The following is a 23,386-nucleotide window of genomic DNA, read 5'->3' as shown; positions in this document are numbered from 1 at the left end:
CCTGCAAGTATTTATTTATAATTCACAGTCTTTTGGCTTGCAGCAGGTTCTCCAGGATGATTTCATCCAGAGTGCAGCAGCAGAGGATCACAGCTCGTCATAGTGGCACCACAATATGGAGGTCACTGGGTGAAATACTCAGAGTCTGATGTACTACAATAACATCTAATGTCATTCGCAGAATTTCATAAGTTTAACCAGCAGGGGGAAGCATGAAGACAAAATACAACACAAAGAATGTTGTTGTGTTCAGGATAATGGGCTGAACCCATACTTGCCAACCCTTCTGATTTAACCGGGAGACTCACGTTTTTCCTTGCCCTCTCCCCTTTACCTCCAAGGGTCAAGATTTTCCCATATTTCTCCCGATTTATGAGACATTTTCACACCTTTTTGCCCTTTTTCATGTTTCTGCCACTGTACAGTGTGTATAAGCTTGAGGACCAGTGGTGTAGTGGAGGGTATACGCAGGTTTCTTACCATTTACAGTACACCTTTCTATCAGCCAAAAAGCCATGGAAATATAGAGGAGAGTATACCCACTTCCTCCTTGGTAACCGACCCATCTACCAAGAGGTACACCCACCTCATCAACTACCACTACACCACTGCCTAGGACTCTAAAAGTCTACTCTGTCCACTCAGACAACAATACACCTACACCAAATGTTGTTTCCTGGCATACGCATGACACAGGAGTGCGCCTCGTCGTCCTCAGTGAGTGAGAGATGGAGAGAGAAATGAAGAGTGTTAATACTCAAGCAATTTCAGACATCCAGGACAGAAGAATTCCCATTTACTGCAATGCTTTTTCTATCAAGCACATGATCATACAGTTCAACAGTTCCGTTTGTGCCAGAGATTCACAGCAGAGGGGCGATTATTCTGTATTTTTTCCTGAGAATTGAAAGTACAATTAAAAGTATTTAACATAAAAATGCTGTTGCAGTGTACTTATTTTTGTTCTTTGAGTCAGCAGATTTTTTTTTTGTTGGAGGATCCCCAGTCCCCTACTTCGGTTTTGTCTCAAGGTTGGCAGGTATGCTGAGGCCAGCAGGTTTTCAGGATATTTAGAATGCTTAGATTTCATGGCTATTAACCCCCATGTTGATGCTTTAGTGATTACATTCAAAATTTGATTACTTTTGGTAGTGCAAACTTAAAAACATGGAATAGTAACAGTCAAATGGCATTTCGTGCTGATAATATTACATGACTTGGAGGAGAAGAAACAGTCCATGTTCTCTCAGGCCAGGTAAGTCACAGATAAGTGGCCTTCACTGAATTCATTTCTCAATACTATAAATATCCCAAACTTCCTCCATACAAAGATTCTTGGTTCTTGAGGCTTTGTGCATCTCTGGATCTTCTTCCATTCCTCTTCATCAACATTCCCAATAAAAAGTGTCCTTCACTCTCTTCCCTGTCAGATCCACGTTCGAATCAGCAACATGTCTTCTTCTCTGGTGGTGTGTAGGCAGCTACCGCACCGTTAACTGGACGAGAGTTGGACCGAAGGAGAATTCGAGGTGTGTTGCTGCTGTCAGAGTCCCCCGGCTGGACATTGAGGCCGTTACGGGACAGCAGCTCTTTGGCCATCATGAGGAAGGCTTCTTCTACATTCTGACTCTCCTAGACGCAGAGAAGGAGATTGACAACTTTATGTAACAATTTTTAACCAGCTCCTCTGTGTTTTACATGCTTGAGTCCGCTTATTACCTTTGCAGATGTTTCTAGAGCAGCTAGTATGTCTTTCTCCTTTGCCAGATTGCAGGCTTCCTCGAACAGAACCTGACGTTCCTGCTCCAGGTCACATTTGTTACCTGCATGGAGACAGTCAGGTAGCTTAGAGATGCAGACACAAGACTACTTTAATATGACACTTCACTCCCAAATCAAAAGTACATGTTTTTCCTCTTACTTAAAGTGCTATTTATCAATTTAGATTGTTTTGGTGGGAGTCAGGAAGTATTGGCAGATCACTGCACAGTAGGAGGCATGAATCTATTCAACAAGACGTTCAACAACAAGAAATGTAAACATTAATGGCGTCCTCCTTGGCTTTGCTGTATTGTTAGCTAGCTCAGTGGTGCTACGAGAGCTAGCAATAGATGCACACTTCCTTCTGCGTGATGATACCAGTGCCTCCGGGATGTTGTGATCATACAAATTCTCACAAATTCAGCCAATCCCTGTGAAATATAGATGACCTTGCAAATGTATTGGAAATTCTGCTATCTGAAACAGGTAAAATCTCAGCCTCTCCTTGCCTTGCTTTCTCTCTCTCTCTGTTTATGATAATACTACAGCTGTGGGAGAGTGAGCTCCACGCCCTGCACAGAGTCTCACACACAGTGACAGGGTTAACTGTAGGCATCACGTGGGTAACGTTACCCATTAGTTTTTACATGTTATACGGCAAAGTCGAGCCATTTCAGTGATGGTGTGAAATTGTTGAGACTGTTTATGGCTCAGAGTTGGACGTTAGCTGCTGCTCTGTTAGCTCATGCTAACCAGGCAGAGAGAGCAGGAGGAGAGCAGCTACAATCACCTACGCTCAGCTGTTGCAGACCCCCACTACCACCCATCATTACAAATAGATTCTAATTCTGAGGTTAAACACTGAATGCATTTTCCCACGCACAATTTCCTCATCTCAGAGTCAGTGGGTTTTTGGTTAGATGCTTGAAATAAGGTCTGTGGTTAACCCAAACTAAAGAGACTTTCACGTTTTGTACTATGACATAAAATATGTCAGTAAAAACCCCACTCCTGAATTTTGAAGCTTCTAAGTGTCTTGATAATGGCAGTTGCTAACATGTGGCTAAACAAGACCACAGAACATCACACCCAACATGGCTTTACAGTCTTGTTATGGTGGTGGCATTGGTCATGCGACTGTAATGTAGATCATTAATAGCTTAAGGTTGGCTTTTTACTTCTTGTGATCACATTTAGGCTTCCATAATCATCAAAAATTGTGTTAATTTGTGAAGATTATCTCGCTGAAAACCATGTAAATATCATAAATGTTTGTTGCAACAGAGCCTATTTTCAGCAATAATCCAAAATTCAATGGAAAATCCTCGACGTTTGGATGAGGGAACCAGAGCCATGCTAACTTCCGCCTCAGCCTACAGAGAAACCCAACTCCTGGAGCAATATATGCTAGGCTCTGAATTTGAGACAGCATCAACCCAACTAAATTTGCAATTTTCACTTGATCCCGCAATTTCATTGCAAAAAATGACTAAAACCAATGCAAATATTTCGAAAAGCTGCCATGAAATCAGGCATTTCAGGCCGCACCAAACCCAAAAAGAAAAAGGCCACACAATTCTTGAGGGACTGTGATACAGTTGGCAGGTGTAGTTCGGTACAAGAATATAGTTCTTACACGAAACTGCTCACAACACAGACCGTGGATTATCTTCGGTAAACAGGTCCTGATTTCTTTTGGTGCTTTCAGCACCACAAGCTGAGTGCCATCTAGTTCCATTATATTCTAGAGAAGGCAGACATCTCTATGGCCGATACCTCCAACACTCGTCAGCTCACACCAAAACAATCTAGATTGCTTAATAACAATAAATGTAAGAGCAAAAATATGAATTTTTGATTTTGGGTTGAACTGTCCCTTTAAATGTTCAAAAGGAGTACATCCAACATGTCACATCCACACTCACCTATAAGAACCAGCACTACATTGCTCGCTCCGTAGAGCTCCACCTCTTTGATCCAGTGAGTCACAGAGTCAAAGGTCGGGTGTCGCGTGATGTCATAGGCGATGATGGCACCGTGAGCGCTGCGATAGTAGCTCTGGGTGATCGTGCGAAACCTCTCCTGACCTGCCGTGTCCCACACCTGCATCTGTTACACACACGGGAACAAGGAATCAGCTTTAACAGTTATATGGATTAAATACACGTGACTAGATGTATGGCTGACATGGACAATAAAACACACACACACTCACACACTCACTCATGGGAAACAGTGTGTTGGATTCTTTATGTCTCTGCAGAATACTCCCTGAGCATCTGACAGACCATGTTAACATAGTAACGACTGTCATGGCGACCAATCTAAACTCACCTGCTCAACCTATTTTTAGCGCCAGTGTTAATGGTTTGAACTATGTCTACTTTAAAACCAAATCACAGCATAGTGAATCACATCTGAACATTTCTGAATATAGTTTGTGAAAATAAATAACCCTGACTGTTTATAACAGGACGTGCAGTATGTCGTCCTAAAAAAAAGATAGATTATTGAGTATCATTCCCAGGTTGTCAGATACACCAACTTTAGGTCTGTGGATCAGTCCGACTACCAATGCAAAGTTGTCAGTATTTGACGAACATTAAAACATCATTAAAACACCTTAAAACATCCGTCTACTATCTATCTGTCTTTCTTTAGAATTGCATACTGAACCTTTAAATGTAGATTCTGGAGGGAGATTGTTGACACTTGAACTCTACACCTAAAGAACTACACCCCTCCCATCAGTGCTCCTTGAGGAGCTCCATTTTACCATCCCTCTTAATCCCACTTCTCTTTATACATCCAGGTGATTTCCCTACAGCACGATAGTGTTGTGTAGCATGATCCAACACTTTGTTTGTCTCCCATTTACAGAGCCAGGGCTGTGTGTGAACACTGAATATTTTTTCAGAACACACACACGTTGGAAAGCTAGCGGACCGTGAGGAGATACTCGCTGACTTTGACAAAAAGGTATTAGATTGAGTTGCTGATAATTTACCAAGCAATTCATTTCATTGTGTTACTTTTACAACCTTATGCTGACTTATATTGTGATTCATCGTACATAAAAACAAATTAAATGGGAAAATAAAATGCTTCTAGACTATTAAATACCGACATCCTGCCTGTAAACACTGTTGGTGATGCCTCTGGAATAGAAAGGGAGGAGTGGATCATCGCAGTTTAACCATTAATAGTTACAACTACAGTAGGTTACTCTATAAAACTAATTTCATATTTTTTTTGAAACTCTAACTATATCGTAAGAGCAGTGCATAAGATGGATAATCCCTGAAAAAATCATGTTCCTCTGGCTCCTCCTGCTGCTCTTAATGGCATTTGCAAGAATCCATCTAGCCTGAACAAAAACAACCAATCACATGCCGCAAGTGGAGCAAATCATCAGTTTCCCCCTTTTTTTATAATGAAACTTATTAACTTTGTAATCCTTCTTGCGTGAGAAGGGTATTGTCTCATTTAAAGATATGTACATTGCTAGTGTTTTTCATATACCGAGGACAGATATTTGCAGGTTCGAGATTGGGCTCGTAAACATACAGGTTCATTTCCATCAATCCCTGAACAGCAGCCTCTAGATATTCTATTTCCAACAGCTCTATCTCTCAAAGGCACAATATCCATTATGTATTTGAAACTTTCATCTTTACAGACATCTCTTGATGCATTGAGAGAGTTGTGGCAGGTTGATCTGAACCTACAATTTACAGATGCCTAGCGGTCAGATACATTCCCGAGAATGCACACCTCATCAGTATGTGCCAGACATGGCCTGATTCGATTCAAGTTTGCATACAGACTTCATCTATCTAAAGTCAAAATCTCAAAGACGTACCCCTCGGGTGACGATTCTTGTAACAGATACAAAAGTACAAGTAATACATTCTGGGTGACTGGTTCTCTGTTTTTGAAGCCCTTTCCAAAACACGTGGAAGAACAATTGATCCAAATCCTCTCACAGCCATTTTTGGTATTCAGTGTAAAGACCTTCATATTCCTAAGGTACAGTCAAATAGCATTGCTTATGTCTCCTGTCACTCTCTTAGCCAGAAGACTGACACCTATCAGCCAAAACACTGAAACCACTGACAGGTGAAGTGAATAACTGTGATTATTTTGTTCCAATGCATTGTTCTGCTGGGAAACCTTTGGTTCTGGCATTCATGTGGATACCACCTGACATGTCCCACCCACTCAAACACTGTTGCAGTCATGGCAACAGTACTCCCCAATGGCAGTGGCCCCCCAGCAGAAATAAACAGCACGCTACACTACAAAACACTGTTTAGAAATGGCCTGTGGAGTGCGACAAAAAGCTCAAGGTGTCGACCTGGTTTCTAAATTTCCCAGCTGCCAATCCACTCAAGGAAGAAAAGAAAAAGATTCAGGCAGAAGGCAGAGTCTTTGCAGATAAACACAGCTCCACACACTTCTAGTAGGCCACAAGTGATGACTGAGAGGTATTACATCTGTATGAGTCTATGCAATGATTTTGCAGAGTGTATCTTTAACGAATTTGAGGTAAGACGGCATGCCATGACTGTTTATCTTGCAGTCATCTAACTGCCTTGTCAACAGAACAGTACAGTTGGTGTAGGTGTGTTTGTGTGTTGAGACACACACTGCTCCTCCCCCCTGGCTATGACAAATCTCCAGGTAAACCTTAGTGACACAAATACAAACAGAAACATACAAAATGGTAGGAAATTTGGATGTAGCAATGACTTAATTTGATCATTCTAGGCACCCCTACCCACAGTATTAAGAGTGCTGCAGTGGCTGTGTCTACCCATTGATCAATACAGGTAATCACTTTGCACATGGATGATCATTTGAAGGGTTTTAGAGGAAGTACTCAGGGTACAGACTAACTTCAGCAATCACTGTCCACCTACATCACTCAGTTCCCTTTCTATCTTAATGACAGCATGGTGAAAGTCATTCCAGGTTTATTTTCGTCTGCACAAAAGCGCGAGCGGAACAACCTGAAGGACAGGTCCTTCATGTGAGCAGCTGGTCCGACTGGTTTTGGACTCAGTCTAACTGACACTGTAGCCAAAGGACAGCCTCTCACTGTGGTGTCATTTATCCCTAAACCTCAAAAAAAAAAAAAGTCCATCACATCTGACAGGAGGTGTGTTTTCCTGATTTGTGGCGTACTTTTCATTAAATATCTTTCACATAAAAGGCCTGTGTAGTACCCCGTGTTGTGCTGTACCACCTGTCGTTGTCAGAGCCAGCTGGCTCTACGACACCCGCGATAAGGATCGAGGCATTTAGCTGGGGCACAATCAGGGTTTCTGCAGGGTTATTAAATTCAAGACTTTTTGAATACTGCATAGAACGCAATTTAACACCTGTTTCACAGTCGTACAGGGCTGATGGATAATTACATGATGGATTATTATTTTCCCTACTTCCCAAAGTTATACAACAATAATTCCTAATATAGTGTAACGAGGGGATCTCGACCCAGATAAGCCACATAAAATGGATGGATGAACTAATTAAAATGATCATTCCATTAGGGGGGTTTATACCTGACATTACTGCCTTTATCATTTAATACATCTTAATACCTCATAAGGCCTTTTAGGAAACTGAATTCAGTGCTTTAAGGCTTTTCAGGACCTGAGAGCAAGCCGATAGTTTGCTCTTCTCACACCTTAAAATTCTTCTCTATCCCTTTCCAATGCCTAACCTTGACTTGAATCTACAGTCCCCTGCTGGTAGGCCAGGTTTCGACAGTAAAGGCTCCACTCATCCCAATATTCATGCTTTTACAGTGTGTCCGTCAACACACTCAATCACACCAGTGCCAACCTTAACTTTCTTCCCCTCGATGTCCACCGTCCGCACAGTGAAGTCCACCCCGATGGTGTTCTGCTGCCTCTCTGAGAAAATCCCTGACTTGAAATTCTGAACCACGCAGGTCTTCCCCACGTTTGAGTCCCCGATCAGGATGATCTTGAACAGGAAATCAAAAGAGTCATCATGCTCAGGTCCTGGGGCCTGCATGGTGGAGGTACAGTGGAGTCTGTGGACAACTGTAGATCACTTGGACTGTTTGAGGCCTAAAGATGCTTGGGTATCTTTACGCTTGAGTAAAGGCCGTGTCATAGGAAAGACCACTGGTCCCAAAATGCATTTCAGTTGAGAGGTTTCATCTAATAAAGAAACAGTTTTCCTTCCAGTCAAAGCTACAGCTGGTCAGGCTAGATTTCCTGCAGCAGCGTGACTGTAGTTAGTCCAAATGTAGCCTGTAAAACCAGTTTAAGGTACGCAAAGTTTGTTTGTGAAGATGTTAATGGTGCTGTGCAAAGGTAAGAAAGCACGTCACAGCCTGTTTACCTCACCCATGTTTACAAAATAGAATTCAAAATGGTCTAAAATTTGAACTGTACGTACACAGTGGAAAGAAAAAACAGACGCAGCAATCTGGAGCAATCAGCTGTGCCTGATTTCAGTAAGGGATTATTCTTTGTAATTCAGCTTCCCCTCTGTCAGTTCAGTCTGTCCTCTTTCAGAAGGACAAAACGGCCTCAGTCTCTGCTGCTCCTTTCAGCTCCTTCTCAGGTGTTGACCCAGTTTGTGGCCCACAGTAAGAAAAAAAAGCATGATCACACATCCCATCCTTTTTGTCCTCCTGCACAGGTCCTGGTCAGCAGGAAAGGAAAAAGGAACTTCCTTCAAATAAAACAGAATTTAAAAAGATCCCTGTGTGTAATCCAGGTTCCTCTCCAATCCACCTGCTGTTCTTTCACACACGTCAGTTCTTTTTATCCACTGGCTCCTCTACCTCTCTTTATCTCTGTGTCCTCCTGTCATCCGTTTTTCCTGTTCCTACTGACTAACAGCCTCCTGAGTCTCTCAGTTTTTCATAGCACCTGTGGAAACAATAGGAACCCGCCCTACCTGTTATAGGAGAGTAGCCCAGCCCCACTGAGGCTGTGGGATGCTGGGAAATGCAGTCATTTTGCCAGTAGAGCAGCATCAGCCACAATAAAGAGTGCAAATACATTTTGGGATGTACGCTTTAATGTCCCAACTAGAATTTAAAGTTCTGACAATCTGAACAATTCAAGTTAGGTTGCAAAGGTTTGGCCACCCCTGGTTAAAATTTTGTTTACTGTGAGTAGTGAAGTAAACGTAGTGAACTGATTTCCAAGGTTTCTGATTTTTACAACACATATTTCCTAATTGTCTGAAGTGCATAGACTGATCCTGTTACACTAACATTTTGAGTCCCACAACAATCCCGTTCTAATGATTTATTCATCCGTACATATTAAGCACTTCATTGTTCTTCAAACGACTTATCCTTTCCTTAAAAAGAAAAATAACCATCTTGCCTCAGTCTCTCCCAGCCACCTGTTCTCCCCATCCATGATGGACAAGTCTTCGGTGAACTAAATCTAATTTACCGCAGTCTCTTTTCTTTAAATTCCTCCAACTTCATAGTTACATTAAACCATTACTTGAATATTTGAGATCTATATAGGAGATGGAGTTGGGGGTGGCTTTGCAAGTGGAGCAGTGGGTAAAAGCCCTTGAGGGGGTCCACATGGCCCTAATCTGGGCCCAGCATGGCCTCGTTCAATTAAGGGTGCTGCATCGCCTCCATTTCTCAAAAGTCAAACTCTTGACAATGTTCCCAGGTGTCTAAACTCAGAGTAATGAAATTTGTTTCTTCATTAGCACGGAGGTACTGGAAGAACCCCTATCCTCTGAGCTGGACTCAGTGGTTGAGGGAAGTGATGCAACTCCTCAAACTTGAGAAACTAAGATTCACAATTAATTGCTCCTCGGATAAATTAAATCTGGAATCCTTCTCTGGAATATATAAAAGCTAGACTCTAAACCCCCACTTTCTTGATAACTCCACATGAAGTACTATTGTATAGTATTGTTTTTACATCTTGTTGTAGCTGATCATAACAACATTTTTTTGCAATGGTTTATAGCAGTGTATATGTTGTGGTTCTCCATTGGACCCATTTTCATTCAGATATCTTGAGGTGAGAGTTCAAGGGACCATTTGAAAATGGCTATGTCACTTTAGAGCATTCGTAAGCCCCCTTCACATCAAGCACTTACGACATGGTTGGTACCAATAAATGCCTTGGGCTGTCTGGTTTTGCTTACATAACATAGCACACCAAAGCCTCTTAAAGACAGTATTGGCGTCCAATTATTTTTCACCAGGGAGGGCAGCTGTTTCAGGGGGGCCATGTCCCCCTTTTGAGGGCACCACTGAGTACAAAACCAAATATATACACATAAGGACAAAGGAAACATGATGATGTGCAGAATAACATGTTTAAATTGGACATGAAACGTCATTTGAAACAGTGTAATCCATTACTTAACAGTATAAATATAATTCTAGATATCCAAATACAAGTAACTGATTTTTCTGAGGTTGCATTTCACCTCTCACTCATGAATGAATCCCGGCTGAACCTCATCCCTGTGCGCTAATCCTCCTCGATTCCCATATTTCCGATTGCACTTGAAAGCGGCGCAGACCCCTCACCCAGCACATCACAGTGACGTCCTGTGCGCATAGATAGACGCTGTAGATGCCCTTACAGTTATTGCCAAAGGTCCACGGCTGTGATATTTTCTGCATGTAAAAGCTGGTTGTGGAGGCAGGGAGAGACGCAGCAGCATGCAGCGGAGCGCAGTGGTCGTGGTGGCGGATAAAACGAGCCTGAAGAGGCCGTTTATTTTTGCAAACGCTGTGCATATGGTAGGTACATCTTACCGCTTCTCTATGCAATGTAAGAGGCCTGTGTGATTCATCTGTATGGGCTGTTTCCCTGATTAAAGGATTGGATTTGCTTGCAGTTATTTTTGATCCAAATCATCCGTGTGCCTATAAATAACCCAAATAGCACCATGCTGGTGCTGTGTGTCTGTCCTCACATCTGCAGCAGTCCCCTCCATCAGATTTATGAATGTAGGCTACTATGTGGTAATGCCTGCGGTGCATTCTATGCACTATAATGTTTTAAGGTTGTGTTGAGGACAAAAAAAATGACTGGTAGCTATGTCAGAAAAGACGCCATCCTGATCATTTGCATGTACAAAGATAACCCTGCTCTGTTATCCCTCCATACACAGACCTCTCCCCCTAGAGACTATCTGTAATGTCCTCATGGTGCTGCTGGTTACAATGTGTTTGTGTGTTAGAGTTGTGTGCATTGTAGGGCTCCATTTGGCTGTGATATCACCGTCCTGCAAAGGTATTATCAGGGCCAGCCCTAGACTTTTGGGGGCCAGGAGCAGGATGTGGTTCGCCCCCCTCCCTCACATTGTAAGGAATAAAATGAGACTAGACTACTACAGTAAATACAGTATTTTTTTAATCACCTTACCCTAGGAAACTTTTTTTTTAACCCTAACCCGTCACCAATACACCCTTCCTACCCAAGGGGCAGCACTAACTGAGGCATATTGAATGCCACCACACGCAATTGGATAGCACGATAGCCAATCAGAGCAAAAATCAATGTAACGTATTGATTGCACTAACCCCCATTTGTTTGCCGAACAGTGGGGCTAACTGATATATTATGCTTTTACCGTATCCCGTCGGCAAAACGGCAAAAACGTCCTTCCTGGAAACAAAGGCTTCTAGGGCAGTCTTGTGTTCCTCTCTCAAGGAAAAAGATAAGTGTAGTTGGCTTAGCGTTTCTTCCAAAGCTAAAGTGAATGGACGCGGTCCTTCGGCAGCTGCCATATTGGCTGTTTACTTTTCGCCCGGGAGCTGGATGGAGCAGTGAGAAACCAAAGTGTTCCAGCTCGTTTCACAGCACATGTCTGACCACTGCTTCCATTGGATGTCCAAACGGTACAGGTACCACAAAATTAAGTGGGGAAAAATGTGGATATATTGGTATTGGTCATCAGCTAAATAAGTTGTAATATATCAGCATATTGGATATCAGCAAAAAATCCAATACCCTGCATCCCTAAATGGAAGCCATCCATGGCTACAGGCTAGCAAGCAATGGGAGAGATAATGACTTGCTTGGCTTACCTGAATCGTCCATTTTGCTCGTCTCTGATCTTAGTGTTTTCTCACTATTTGTTGGCAAAAATGGCACGAAATTTTCACGTTTCATTTTATGTACCTGATGTGGGGGTTTTCTACCCAAAAATTATTGTAAACAAACATTGTGAAATGGTCTTTTGCTTAAGGGCCGGCTCTGGGTATTATCTTAGCTGTAGGCTAATCCTGGATAGCTGTGCTACTGTCTTCCATTAGCAGTTAAATTAACTTGACGTGATACTCCTCCAGTGGCTGAGAAAATAACATGTATGGATTGGATACAAAGTAAAGCAAGGTTTATGCTTCTGCCCATCTGATGCAGAGACGCGATGTGCACCTCCCAAAAAAATTGTAACCACACGTGGAGGCAATGCCGACCCAACACAGGCCGCAAGAGCTATGATTGGTCCTTCAAACTACATAATTTCCAGCATTTCGCAAGGTTTCATTTCCTGCTGCAGTACCACAACACCGCCTTGAGCCATTCAGTGGGCATACAGACCATTGGCGCAGTCGCCTCTCTCTTCGTCGTCATCATAACATTTGTAATAAGAGCATTTGTTGTTCGGTGTTTATCATTTCGAGCTCCAGCAACAGTCTTTCTCTCTCGGTCGCCATCTTGACTGTGACTAGAGCAAAGCCAGAAGATAAACAATGAACGAGCAACGACCATAGACGTCACGGAGTCTAGGTAGGTATATAAAAGAACACCACGCCCCCAAGTGCTTTGGCAGGAAATTGCATAGCGATGTAGACCAACAGGACGCAGAACTATGATAGGCACACAGCAACTGTGGAGCAACTGCGTACTTCGAGTATACGCAGAAGCGTAAAGAAACTTTAAGAGACACTGGCATTGTAAAACTAAAATTTCTGTTTGGCCTTCGACACTTTTCATGTCTTCTTAACAAAAGTTTTGTGTTTCCTTTCTCCAAAGGCACTGTGCTTCTTCATGTTGACGATGACAGTCGCTTGGCACAGAGACCTCCTACAAACTGGCAAAGTAAGACCGACTTCTTAGCGGATGAAAATAATACCCTGAGCAGATAATATTATTTATCGGAGGCGGACATAACCCTCGTCTTGTCAGGCTTTAAAAGGAGGAAAAGAGTTGCTGGGACATCCAAGGATCATTGGGGGGATTATTAATGCATGAGTTTACTTGGTCCTACATCAATAGTGCCTGAACGCACCACAGCAGCACTTTTTATATTGTCTTTTCTCTGCAAGACCTGAGCTAATGTTGGCAAGCATCTGCCAGCTGAAGTGTCCATTGTCTTTAGGCCCTGTGCCATACTGTAGCTCTGACCTTTGAACTCATTTGTAGCCATGCAGTGTTAGAAATACATGAATTAAACATCTTCCACAGATTATTTGATTCTAAATCAGAGATACTCAACTTGCTTTGCCTGGGGCCCACTTTTACAAAATGACAGGAGGCCAGGGGCCACTTTCAGCAGCCCTGCACAGGTCACTGCCCCCAAGGGTGTTTCTAGGATTTGAGAACAATCAGGGCTTAGCCTGGACCTCTTTTTGGGTGTTTGTGGGGCATTTCTTTGATCAACAAGCTCCATTTTGTTGCTTTTTAAGTACTTTAAGTGGTAAAAAAAAATCTCAGTGATTCAATTTATCTTCATTGTGAATTAGAAAATGGTTGGGGGGCCGTCTAGCACCCTACCGGGGGCCAGATTTTTAGATTATTTTGTTACATAAAACAACAGGGCATTTGCCAGTCAATGAACCCCTTTAAGGCCATTGTTATTTGTCTCCACAGCTGGTGTCCACTGTTTCTGTAGTGATAATGTACGTGGTGGAGATCAGCTGCCTGCTGCTCTCAGTGCTCGGTGTGGTTGGAGCCTGTAAAGGAAAGAGATGGTGTTTGATTCTGGTAAAAAAAAACACACACCTGCCTTCTTTTCATCTGTGTAGGACAGTATTTATACAAGTGTTTTCTGCAAATGATGTTTCTCTGATGGTTTATGTGTGTTCGCAGTATGCAACTGGGATGGCGGCAGCCAGTCAAACGATAATTGTTAGAACAGCACTAAGTTACCAAGATGTTTATGAGGTAAAGTACCTGAATGCCTTGCTTTTACAACTTTGTTATCTTAAAGTATTAAAAAGCAGCTTTAACTACAGAATGAGTGTTCAATGTGATTTCTCCCTCCTCAGAAACGTGTGGCGCGTGAGGAGTCCAAGTTGCTCGCCATGATGCCCCTCAGTACAACCAGCAAAGCCAACAGGACCCTGCTGTATAGTATTCAACAGGAAGTAAGCAGCTGTATTTTTTAACTTGATGCTTGTCCTGACCAGGCTGAAATGGCCACAGCAAAATGGAGCTTGTGCTCGGTGAATAAAAAAATTTTTGTCAAGGTGCATCAAAGCAAAAACAAAGAACTAAAGCAACATAACCAAACAAAAGAGGGGCAGAGAGACGCAGCAGCGAAGTGAAGGTTCAGCTGGAGACATGCAGGCGACCAGCTGCACACAGACTGAAATAACCTGGAACATCATCAGATGTTCCCAGTTGCACTAATGATCTCCTGCCTGCAAACACAGAGCACAGACGGCTAAGAGGCCGTTTACACGTTGCCAGCTATTTTCATAAACGGACATTTCACCGTCTCCGTTTTCAAAAAGATCTTCATTTACACTTACCGTGTATATACACAAGAGCATGCCAAACCTGTAGGTGGCAGTGTAACGAGAAGCTCAAGCCTTCCATGTATCCATTGTCACCATAGCAACATAGGTCGCACTTTTGACACAGGCGCAAGTTTCGGCGCATACTGTGACGTCGGCTGCCTATAACTCCGTCTATCTCCGTTTATCTCAGTTTACATGCAAACGCACAAACAGAGTTTTCCAAAATCTCCACTCTGGCCGCAGTTTTTAGAAAGACTCGTTTTCAGAGGAGAAATCTCCGTTTGCGTGTAAACGAAGGGCACAAACGAAGGAAGATGTCTCCATTTATCAAAATCACCGTATACGTGTAAACGGCCTCTGAATGCAAGGAATGGCTTTTGCTGAACCTTTGTAGGACCTTGACTTTGAGAAACACCAATCATGTCATCAAAGTTTTGCATTTACACTTCCCATATTGCATTGGAGCATGTTAACACATTAGTGTTTCCATGGAGTCCATCAGTTAGCTGTTGCCTGGAACTTAAACCCCATTTTTTCAGCCAGATTCTCCATTAAAAGTATGCCGAATTAGCTATCAACAGTCCCTGTGTGCAGTGAACACATTTCTGTACAGAAAGATATCACTGGACTGCTTTGATACTCGAGCAAACTTGAAAATGTGATTATTTTCAGGCAGGTTCTGCAGTGTCTTTGTTCTTTTTATGGGTGTATTTTCATAATGATCTGTGCACAAAAAAGGGTGTTCAAAGTGCATATTGATAATGGACATGGGAGATAACGATACCCTGAGAAAGTGTAAGTCAGATATGTAAAAATATGTGTATCTTGTCCTTGTGTCTGGATTTGACTGAGTTTATGACAAGGAGATTCGCCTCACAGCATGGCTTCACAAAACACACTCCTTTAATGGGAGCAAAACCACATAAGACTGTCCCTGCTGGCTTGCCATCCTTGACAGCATGTTTATTTGCTGTACTAGTTTGCTAATACAACCAGCTGAAACCTTTGCAGTTTATCAGGCAAGCCACTAACGTGCTGTTAGCCGACTTGTCCTTTGCTCACCACAGACTACTGCTAGCTTAGGTGTGCTTCTGGGGCATTTTCTCCCCCACACTTTCTTGCTTGTTAGATGGAAAGCTGCCAGAGTTCTGACAATGCAGGAGAATAAAAGGAAAAGAAATCTATGGAGTCTGCCCTAATGCACACATGTGGTGGATTTATCTATCACACACACAAGCATTGGCATTGGCATAGCATTTGAGCACTAAGCATTGACTTTTGCCATTTGAAATATTGCATAGACTTCACTTATCAAAAATAAACTCTGTAAATGTATTCAAATATATGTGTCAAATATTCAACATATTGGCAAAATATTTCTCAGTCACTTTCAGATGTCCTGGGTCGACCTGGGTAGACTCTGAACCTCTGACCGCACCCTTTGGTATTAAAGGTTCTGATCTCGTGTTCACCAGCTCCCAACATAACATGATATTATTTGTAACCCTACTAGCATGTAAATTGATATTATTAAATTGGAAGCAAACACGGGCCCCTGACCATTCTGCCCATGAGAAGGATGTGACGCACCACCTGCATTTGGAAAGATTAAATTCTCATTAAGAGGGTGTGAAAACAAATTCTAACAGATCTGGCAACCCTTTACAGACCACTTTTAGAAAGATGCACTAAGTTCTAAGATGTTATTATTATTATTATTATTATTATTATAATTATTTTAATTATTTGTTTATTTTCTTTTTTAATTGTTTTAAATAGAATGCTAAATTTTATTTTTCAATTGAATATTTTCTATATTTCTTATAAATTATGCTTTCACTTTTATAAATATATGACGCACCACCTGGATTTGGAAAAGATTAAATTCTCATTGAGAGGGTTTGACCACCGCCCTTTTTATTTTATTTTATTTCTTTATTTATTATTTTATTTATTATTATCTTTTATTTTTTATTTATTTATTTTATTGATTTAAATAGAACGGTAAATTTTATCTGTAAATATTATATTCTGAAATATATAATAATCTGTCTTTTTCTTTACATGTATGACAACTCACCCTTTAGAGTATTTTTGATTTTTGACTATTTTTTGTATCAGAAATTCTGCTTTCACTTTTATACTACTGCCACTCTTTGTTTAACTTTGAAAACCCCCAATAAAAAGACTTGGATAAAGAAGTATCACATACACTGCCATGGGGGAATCATTCCCTGTACAAATCCAGCCAGTACATTGAAAAGTCATGATTTGTACCCTCAGATGTGAGGGATGAAATGTTTATGTGCTTCCTGTGTGACATATCTTGTGATGCATTTTGTCCTGGTTTATCTGTAACCTTTAACTTCTGTACATGTGTGTGTTTGTCACCTCCAGTTCGAGTGCTGTGGTCTCATTGAAGGCTACAAAGACTGGGGCTCTTCCATCCCCGCCTCCTGTAACTGTCACTATCCAGGGAAATGCGTGAGTATCTCCTTTTATATAAGCAGTGACGATGACTCATCCTGGCCCCGCAGCCTCATGTTGTCAGTCAAGTGAGACTCATGAGGAAAAACGTTTTGTTTTTTTTAAGTGACCTTGAAGTTGTGTATGTCTTTGACCAGAGGGCTGCAGCAGAGCTGAAGAGAATCCAATATACCTAAAAATATATCTTTACTGATGAAGAGACTGGAATGTAATCTGGCTTCAACTGAGCGGCACAGTTTATTGTGCATATCAATAATACTGGAGGTGGCAAACAGGTTTTCGAGAACTCTTGAGTTCAACTTTAAACTACCTGTTCAGTGGATTAAAGCTGAACATTGAAGTAGCTCTACAAGATCTGATAAATGTCTATAGTACAACAACATTTGGGAGGTTACACATTATCATAAGTGATCGGAGTGATGGCCAAAACTATGTGTATAGGACCCTGGTCTCTATCTTACACACGGCTCAAAGCGACACACAGTGCAACACAACTGTCACTGGTAGTTTCAGATAGATGCAGCTATCTTTTTTATGTTGCGCTTGCACCCATAGGAGTGTAGCTTATTGCTATTTTGAGGCAGCAGAAAGTGATTGCGCCATTGACCAGAAAACCCTGGTCTAAAATCAATGGTGCAGTATTGTCCTGCTATTTCAAGGGCGCACTGCTCAGACAGTTAAATGCCCCTTCACATTAAGAGAGATGTGCGCATAGGAGGAGCAGCGTAACTTCACTGATAATTCCAGAAGCTAAAATTTTAGATCTATTTCCGTTGTCAAATTTAAAACTACAGTTTTTAGTTTTGCTGCTGCAATGACGTTACTATTACTCAGCAGAAAACTGCTTACCTCTTCAATTTGCTGAATCCATCGTGTAAATAGCAGCACCAGGTGCAGCCTGGCTTTTAAAGGGAATGGGAGATAAAACTCTGATTAGTTGAATTCATGTTACACCCACAACACACTGAAAGCGACAAAGTACAACTCCTTTGCCCCTTGCACCTTACTTTGCACCCAGATTAGGTGCTCAACTGGCAATTCACTAACAAGGAGGTGTTGTAGGGGTGAAGGTGGAAGTCCTCTGTTAGGTTGGTCTGGGAGGATGCACTGGAGATCAGGCCGAGGGAGACTCAGTGTCGGGGTTCTGTCTCAGGCCCTCCAGACGGTACTTAGATTGAGACATGGGAGAGGTATGCACCAGACTGAGGGGAGAAGGGAAGAGAGGATGAAGGAATGATGGTAGGGATGAGGTAGGGACGATGGTGGATGAAAGGAAGGGAAAGGGAGGGTGGGTCGAGAAATCTGGGAGTTAACAAATTAACTTCGGAAGTGGAGATGGATGAGCCTTAGATGCACCCGCGCCATGCACTTTAGACTATGCCCTTAAGATCATTTAAAAAGGCCCCCAAGGTGAATATTGTCAAAGCGGCACCCACTTTTCACCTGTGTTGAGTGAAGCTTGTATTTGTCATATGATGTGATGGGATTTTGTGCTCCTCACTAGATTCGACTACGGGGCAGCGCCACACTCGGAGCTCCGAAGAACCAGTATGTTTATCAAGAGGTAAAAGATCTCCACATCTGTTTCTGTTCAGTGGTTCCTGACATTTGTTACTGGTGACCCCTCACACTGGTTTACAATTAACCTGCACTTTGTTTCCACAGCCTTGCCTACCAATTTATGTCTCTGAACTGAAGCTTGCGTTCTCACTGGCGATGGCTGTACAGTTTGGAAGTGGAGTGTTTTGGGTATGTGTGGTTTATTTCCTCCACATTTATGTGTTCGGTAAGACTTTACCCGGATATTAACTCATCATAAACTTTACCCTGACAGTTGAACATGAGAGAAATAATCATGTTCCTCTGGCTCCTCATAGTGCTTCTAATGGCATTTTCAAGAATCCACCACACCTATAGGAGAACAACCAATCTCAGCCGAGGAGTCTCTCGGCTGAGCATAGGTGAGCCCCGCTCACCTATGCGTTCTCTCACTCAGTCAAGCTCAGTATTTATACTTACCAACTTTCCCATTTATCCCATTTTTTCATTGCCCTCTCCAAATTTTTACACCTTATCACAGCCTGTTTCTGGCACTATACAGTGTATATGAGCCCTAAGACTCTAAAAGTGTTCTGTCTCCTACCGTTGGCACTTCCCCTTTCTCCGTCCTTGTTGACCCTCCGGCCTCGCATGAGTTGCGTGCAGCTGCCGGTGGACGACTCGTCTCTGTGCTGACAGTGTCACGCCTGCGTAAGTCTGATGGGATGCTCTACTGGTTGTTTGAGGAGTGTCTCGAGGGACGGGGGGACCTGACTTGCCCTCCTCCATAGTCTTGCAGAGGCTTTGAGCCTTCTGTTCTGCCTCACTTAGGCATCCAGGACCCAAAGGTGCGTGGTTAACGGAGGATAGCCGGCTGTGGGTCCCTGGTGCAGGCCGAGCGTACAGCCTGGTCTCCCTCCCTCCCTCTTGGTACTCTGCTGGAGTACCAGGGACATGAAGCAAAACCTAATTTGAATTAATTAAATGCTGATGCACTGTGTTTATTATTTTATTCTTTTCATTCTTTAAAAGTCGCCAAAATGCAGGAAAGGTCGGGAAGTATGTCAGTGTCTTTAGCATGCGGCTTCAGTTTCTGTTTAAGTTTGGAATGCTTTCGGGTCTTTCTTTCTTTCTGCTCTTATGTTTACACTTGTTTTATCTTGGGCACGTTTAACTCTCTCTTTATCTTGCTTTTTGGCATCGGCTTTTCTCTGTCAGCTTGCCTTCGCCGTGTACGCTGTTGGCACTGTGTTGGAGGCACCTACTGGTGCTGACTGGTTATTGTCATTCAGACGAGGTAGATTATTTCAGATGTCATTAGCAGCACTAGGAGGAGCCAGAGGAACCTGATTTTTCACAGACTGTGGGTCTTTCCCAAACTGGACTCTCCTCACCCCCACTCTGGCTTTTCTTGTTTTTGTCATGCTGGTAAATCTGAATGAATTCCAGTCTTCTCTGGTGCTCATGGTTTCAGCAAGATGAACTAAACGACTGAAATGTAGAGAATCTAACCGATGTCCATTTTGACAAAAGTTTAAACATTTACATTTGCATGTGCGATCTAAGCAGCGAACTAACGTTAGCTGAAGTAGGTAGCCAACAACCTGGTTTTATACATCCAAAGAACTGGCTTGGTTATCAGACCAGGCCTCTAATTGAGACAGGCCTTTATTTGTCAGAATGTGTAGCAATTTTAATTCAGTAAGACTACTGAATTATGGCCTTGATCTAATCTGTGCTAGAGAATTTTCGTGATACAAATCAATACTTTCTGTCATGATGTAGACATAGTACAAAGGGGTTGTGGTGGTCGGATTTGATCCCAGGTCACCAGAAAGTCACGTGGCAGCCATCACTGAACACCACATTGAATGCGTTCGGGATCACGTACGTTTTATATTTACTTTTACTAGGTACCGCAGATGCTCTTAAAGGACAACTTCGGTATTTTTCAACCTGGGCCCTATTTCCCCATGTGTATGTGTGCGTGTGGTTCATAGGTACAACTCGTACTAAAATTGGTTCAGTATTGAGGGAGGCGGATGCAACCGGGAGTCGCGAAATGAGCTAAAATGGTAACAGGGGCATATGCGTCCCGTATAAGTTTGCGCATTAAAAGTGTGCTTTTTTTTTCCCGCCACTGACTGGTTCAGATCGCCAGTGTTATCCCTGTAAATAGCATACTAAGCTTTTCGAACATTGTTTATATAAAATTACCTCCCCTGTGTCTGTAGCTCTCTCTACTCGTGGAACAGCCGTTTTCTTGAGGAAGAGGTGTTTCGGGATTGGATGTCTTCTCTTCTTCGGCTGGCAGTAGTCATCTTGGGAGAAGTGAGCACTGCAGACCCGATGGTCTGTTCGCATCCATTTGTAGCACAACTAGCCACAACTTCAGCATCTCGCTGTCCGACAAAGGCAGCCTATGAAAGCTGTACGGGGTGTTGCACGACATCCTGTTCTTGCAATTCGGATAAGCACAAACACGAACCATTGTTTTCAATCGATGCAGTAAAACTCTCAACTGTACTCCAGGACAACCAGCGCCACTCTGAGCGGCGCTCAGCATGGCTCCTGTGTTTTCTCCTGGCAACAAGCAAAGCTCTCGCGAGATGACGTCACAGCCGGGAGGAGGTAAAGGGTCAGGGAAACGCTTAGTATGCTATCTACAGAGATAACACTGGCGATCTGAACCGGTCAGTGGCGAAATAAAGCACTTTGAATGCGCAAACTTATACGGGACGCATTTGCCCCCATTACCGTTTTAGCTCGTTTTGCGGCTCCCAGTTGCATCCACCTCCCTCAATACTGAACCAATTTTATAACGAGTTGTACTTATGAATCATACACACACATACACATGGGGAAATAGGGCCCAGGTTGAAAAATACCGGAGTTATCCTTTAAAAAGTACGTACTCTTGGGGCGTCGGTGGCTTGGTGGGTGGAGCTGGCGCCCCGTGTACAGGGCTGTTGCCGCAGCGGCCCGGGTTCGGCTCCAGCCTGTGGCCCTTTGCTGCATGTCGCTCCCTCTCTCTCCCCGTTTCGTACTTGTCTGTCCTATCGATTAAAGGCAAAAATGCCCCAAAAAATATCTTAAAAAAAAAATAAAGTACGTACTCTTGCATGCAGTCTGCACACAGTCGGGACATACTAATGTCTCATAGCATTACGCCCTGAACTTTGACCCTCTTGCTTTTATATCTGTTACCCAACATCCTGGTATTTTTGGCATACTGTGTATTGGGACATACTACATCTTTTTAGTGTGGGTATTTGAACGCACAGCGTGCTTGTAACTCCTGTGCTCCCTCTCGCAGGTGGTTCTACTCGTCATGAGCATCAAGCTGATGGGCCAGATAAAAAGGAAACAGGAGTTCATGGCTCTTCTCCAATCCAACAGATACGTTCCCGGTGCCTTCTAGTCACCTTGTATGTTTTGATACACACTTCAAATTACTGTATTATCAAGCATACCTTGTTTGTATTTGCACATGTAAGCACATTATGTGGTATACCATAAGCTGGCCATTTTGTGCCATAGGAACATATGTTGACATTATAACTTTCTGTTAATGCATGTGAGTGATATGAGAAGTAATGTACATGCATAGATCAATTTCAGATTACTCCTTTTTTTGCCTTCCTGCTGTAAAAACATTGCGATTTAATGAAACTAACCGTCTTTATTAATCAGCTCATTTTCTTTGTCATATCTCTGGAATTATGTTCAAAGTGAATATTGTACCAACATTAACCAGCCATCTGTTTTCTCTGAGTAGCCGCAGCCGATCCCGGCATTTCATTTATTTATTTATTTATTTATTTATTTTACAGTCAGTGTTGTCTTCTCTTAATAATATTCAATATTATTTCTCTCCATTTCCTTCATACCTAGATACACCTCTGAGTCTTGGAAAGACGGATATTAACCTAACTGCATCTACTGTAGCTAAAACTTTATCAATTAATCAACTAATGGGTTAACCACTTGTCGACTGGACCAACGTCTTTTAAACACAAATATTTAAATATTCGTACATGTCTTAAGCTCACTCATTGAATTTTCAGCATTAGAGCAACCAATAATCTTTGAACCAGTAATAATATTAATAATATTATGTAGCACCTTTCTTAAACAGTGTTTACAAAGTGCTTTGACTGAAATATAATCGTTTATTTATTACTGAGCATTGTATTTTCTTGGGTAAATAATCAGGTTGGACAAAGGAATGAGACACAGCTCTCAGCGGGACAACAGGATGTCTTGATGCCTTGTTATGCACAATGTATATTTGAAACGTAATCACTCCATCCGGTTGTTCTTAAAGCACATTGAGTGGGTAAATGACGCCCACCGGGAGGAGAGCGGATTTCGTTCGGTTGCACATTCAGTAGACACGCAGTAAAATCCTCAATTACTTTGCCTCCAAATTTTCAATTTCAAGGTTTGGAGAGTTTTTGGCACGGCCGCTGCAGACAGGTTGTGAGAGGCTCTCGTAGGGAAACGTGTCACCAGTAATCTTGCAGAGACTGAAGTGTCCCAACTGATGCCACTCCCACCGAAGAAGCCTTTTACGCCACATCACTCCGAATATGACTTGCTGCATGAGCTGCTTGCGGTCGAGATGTCAAACGAGTTTCATCTGAAACAGCAGATCCAATGTCTACCTGTGCACTTTAACCATTAATGCCTAATATACAATATGTTCTTGCAAAGGATGGTATTTTTATTTCTGTCATACACTGTTTTTTTATTTATGGAATGGACTGTAAGATTTTGTAAATAGCAGTAATAAAATATGTGATTCTTGTTCCTTGGGTGTTTTTATTTTTTAAATGTTTCTTAGAGCTGGAAAAACCTACATTTACA

The 23,386-nt window shown here is 42.4% G+C and overlaps 2 protein-coding genes across 2 annotated transcripts; one reads left to right on the top strand and one right to left on the bottom strand.

Moving 5' to 3' along the window:
* Positions 1 to 779: 779 nt before the first annotated feature.
* On the bottom strand, positions 780 to 8,658 carry LOC125883135 (ras-related protein Rab-19-like). The gene is made up of 4 exons (XM_049567322.1): positions 7,612 to 8,658; positions 3,687 to 3,870; positions 1,720 to 1,823; positions 780 to 1,632 (listed from the first exon to the last, which is right to left on the bottom strand). The coding sequence occupies exons 1-4, from the start codon at positions 7,804 to 7,806 to the stop codon at positions 1,444 to 1,446; spliced, it is 672 nt and encodes a 223-aa protein (XP_049423279.1). The 5' UTR covers positions 7,807 to 8,658; the 3' UTR covers positions 780 to 1,443.
* Positions 8,659 to 10,345: 1,687 nt separating this feature from the next.
* Positions 10,346 to 23,298, top strand: LOC125882783 (tetraspanin-8-like). The gene is made up of 9 exons (XM_049566637.1): positions 10,346 to 10,540; positions 12,783 to 12,848; positions 13,620 to 13,733; positions 13,839 to 13,913; positions 14,018 to 14,116; positions 16,889 to 16,975; positions 18,483 to 18,542; positions 18,644 to 18,727; positions 21,834 to 23,298. Exons 1-9 carry the CDS (start codon positions 10,460 to 10,462, stop codon positions 21,936 to 21,938), a joined length of 771 nt encoding a protein of 256 aa, XP_049422594.1. The 5' UTR covers positions 10,346 to 10,459; the 3' UTR covers positions 21,939 to 23,298.
* The last annotated feature ends 88 nt before the right edge of the window (positions 23,299 to 23,386 follow it).

The sequence above is a fragment of the Epinephelus fuscoguttatus genome, linkage group LG22 (genome assembly GCF_011397635.1).
Source record: "Epinephelus fuscoguttatus linkage group LG22, E.fuscoguttatus.final_Chr_v1".
In the NCBI taxonomy this organism is placed as follows: Eukaryota; Metazoa; Chordata; class Actinopteri; order Perciformes; family Serranidae; genus Epinephelus; species Epinephelus fuscoguttatus.
The sequence above is the reverse complement of the archived record's forward strand: the minus strand, read 5'-3'. Positions and strand labels throughout refer to the sequence as shown.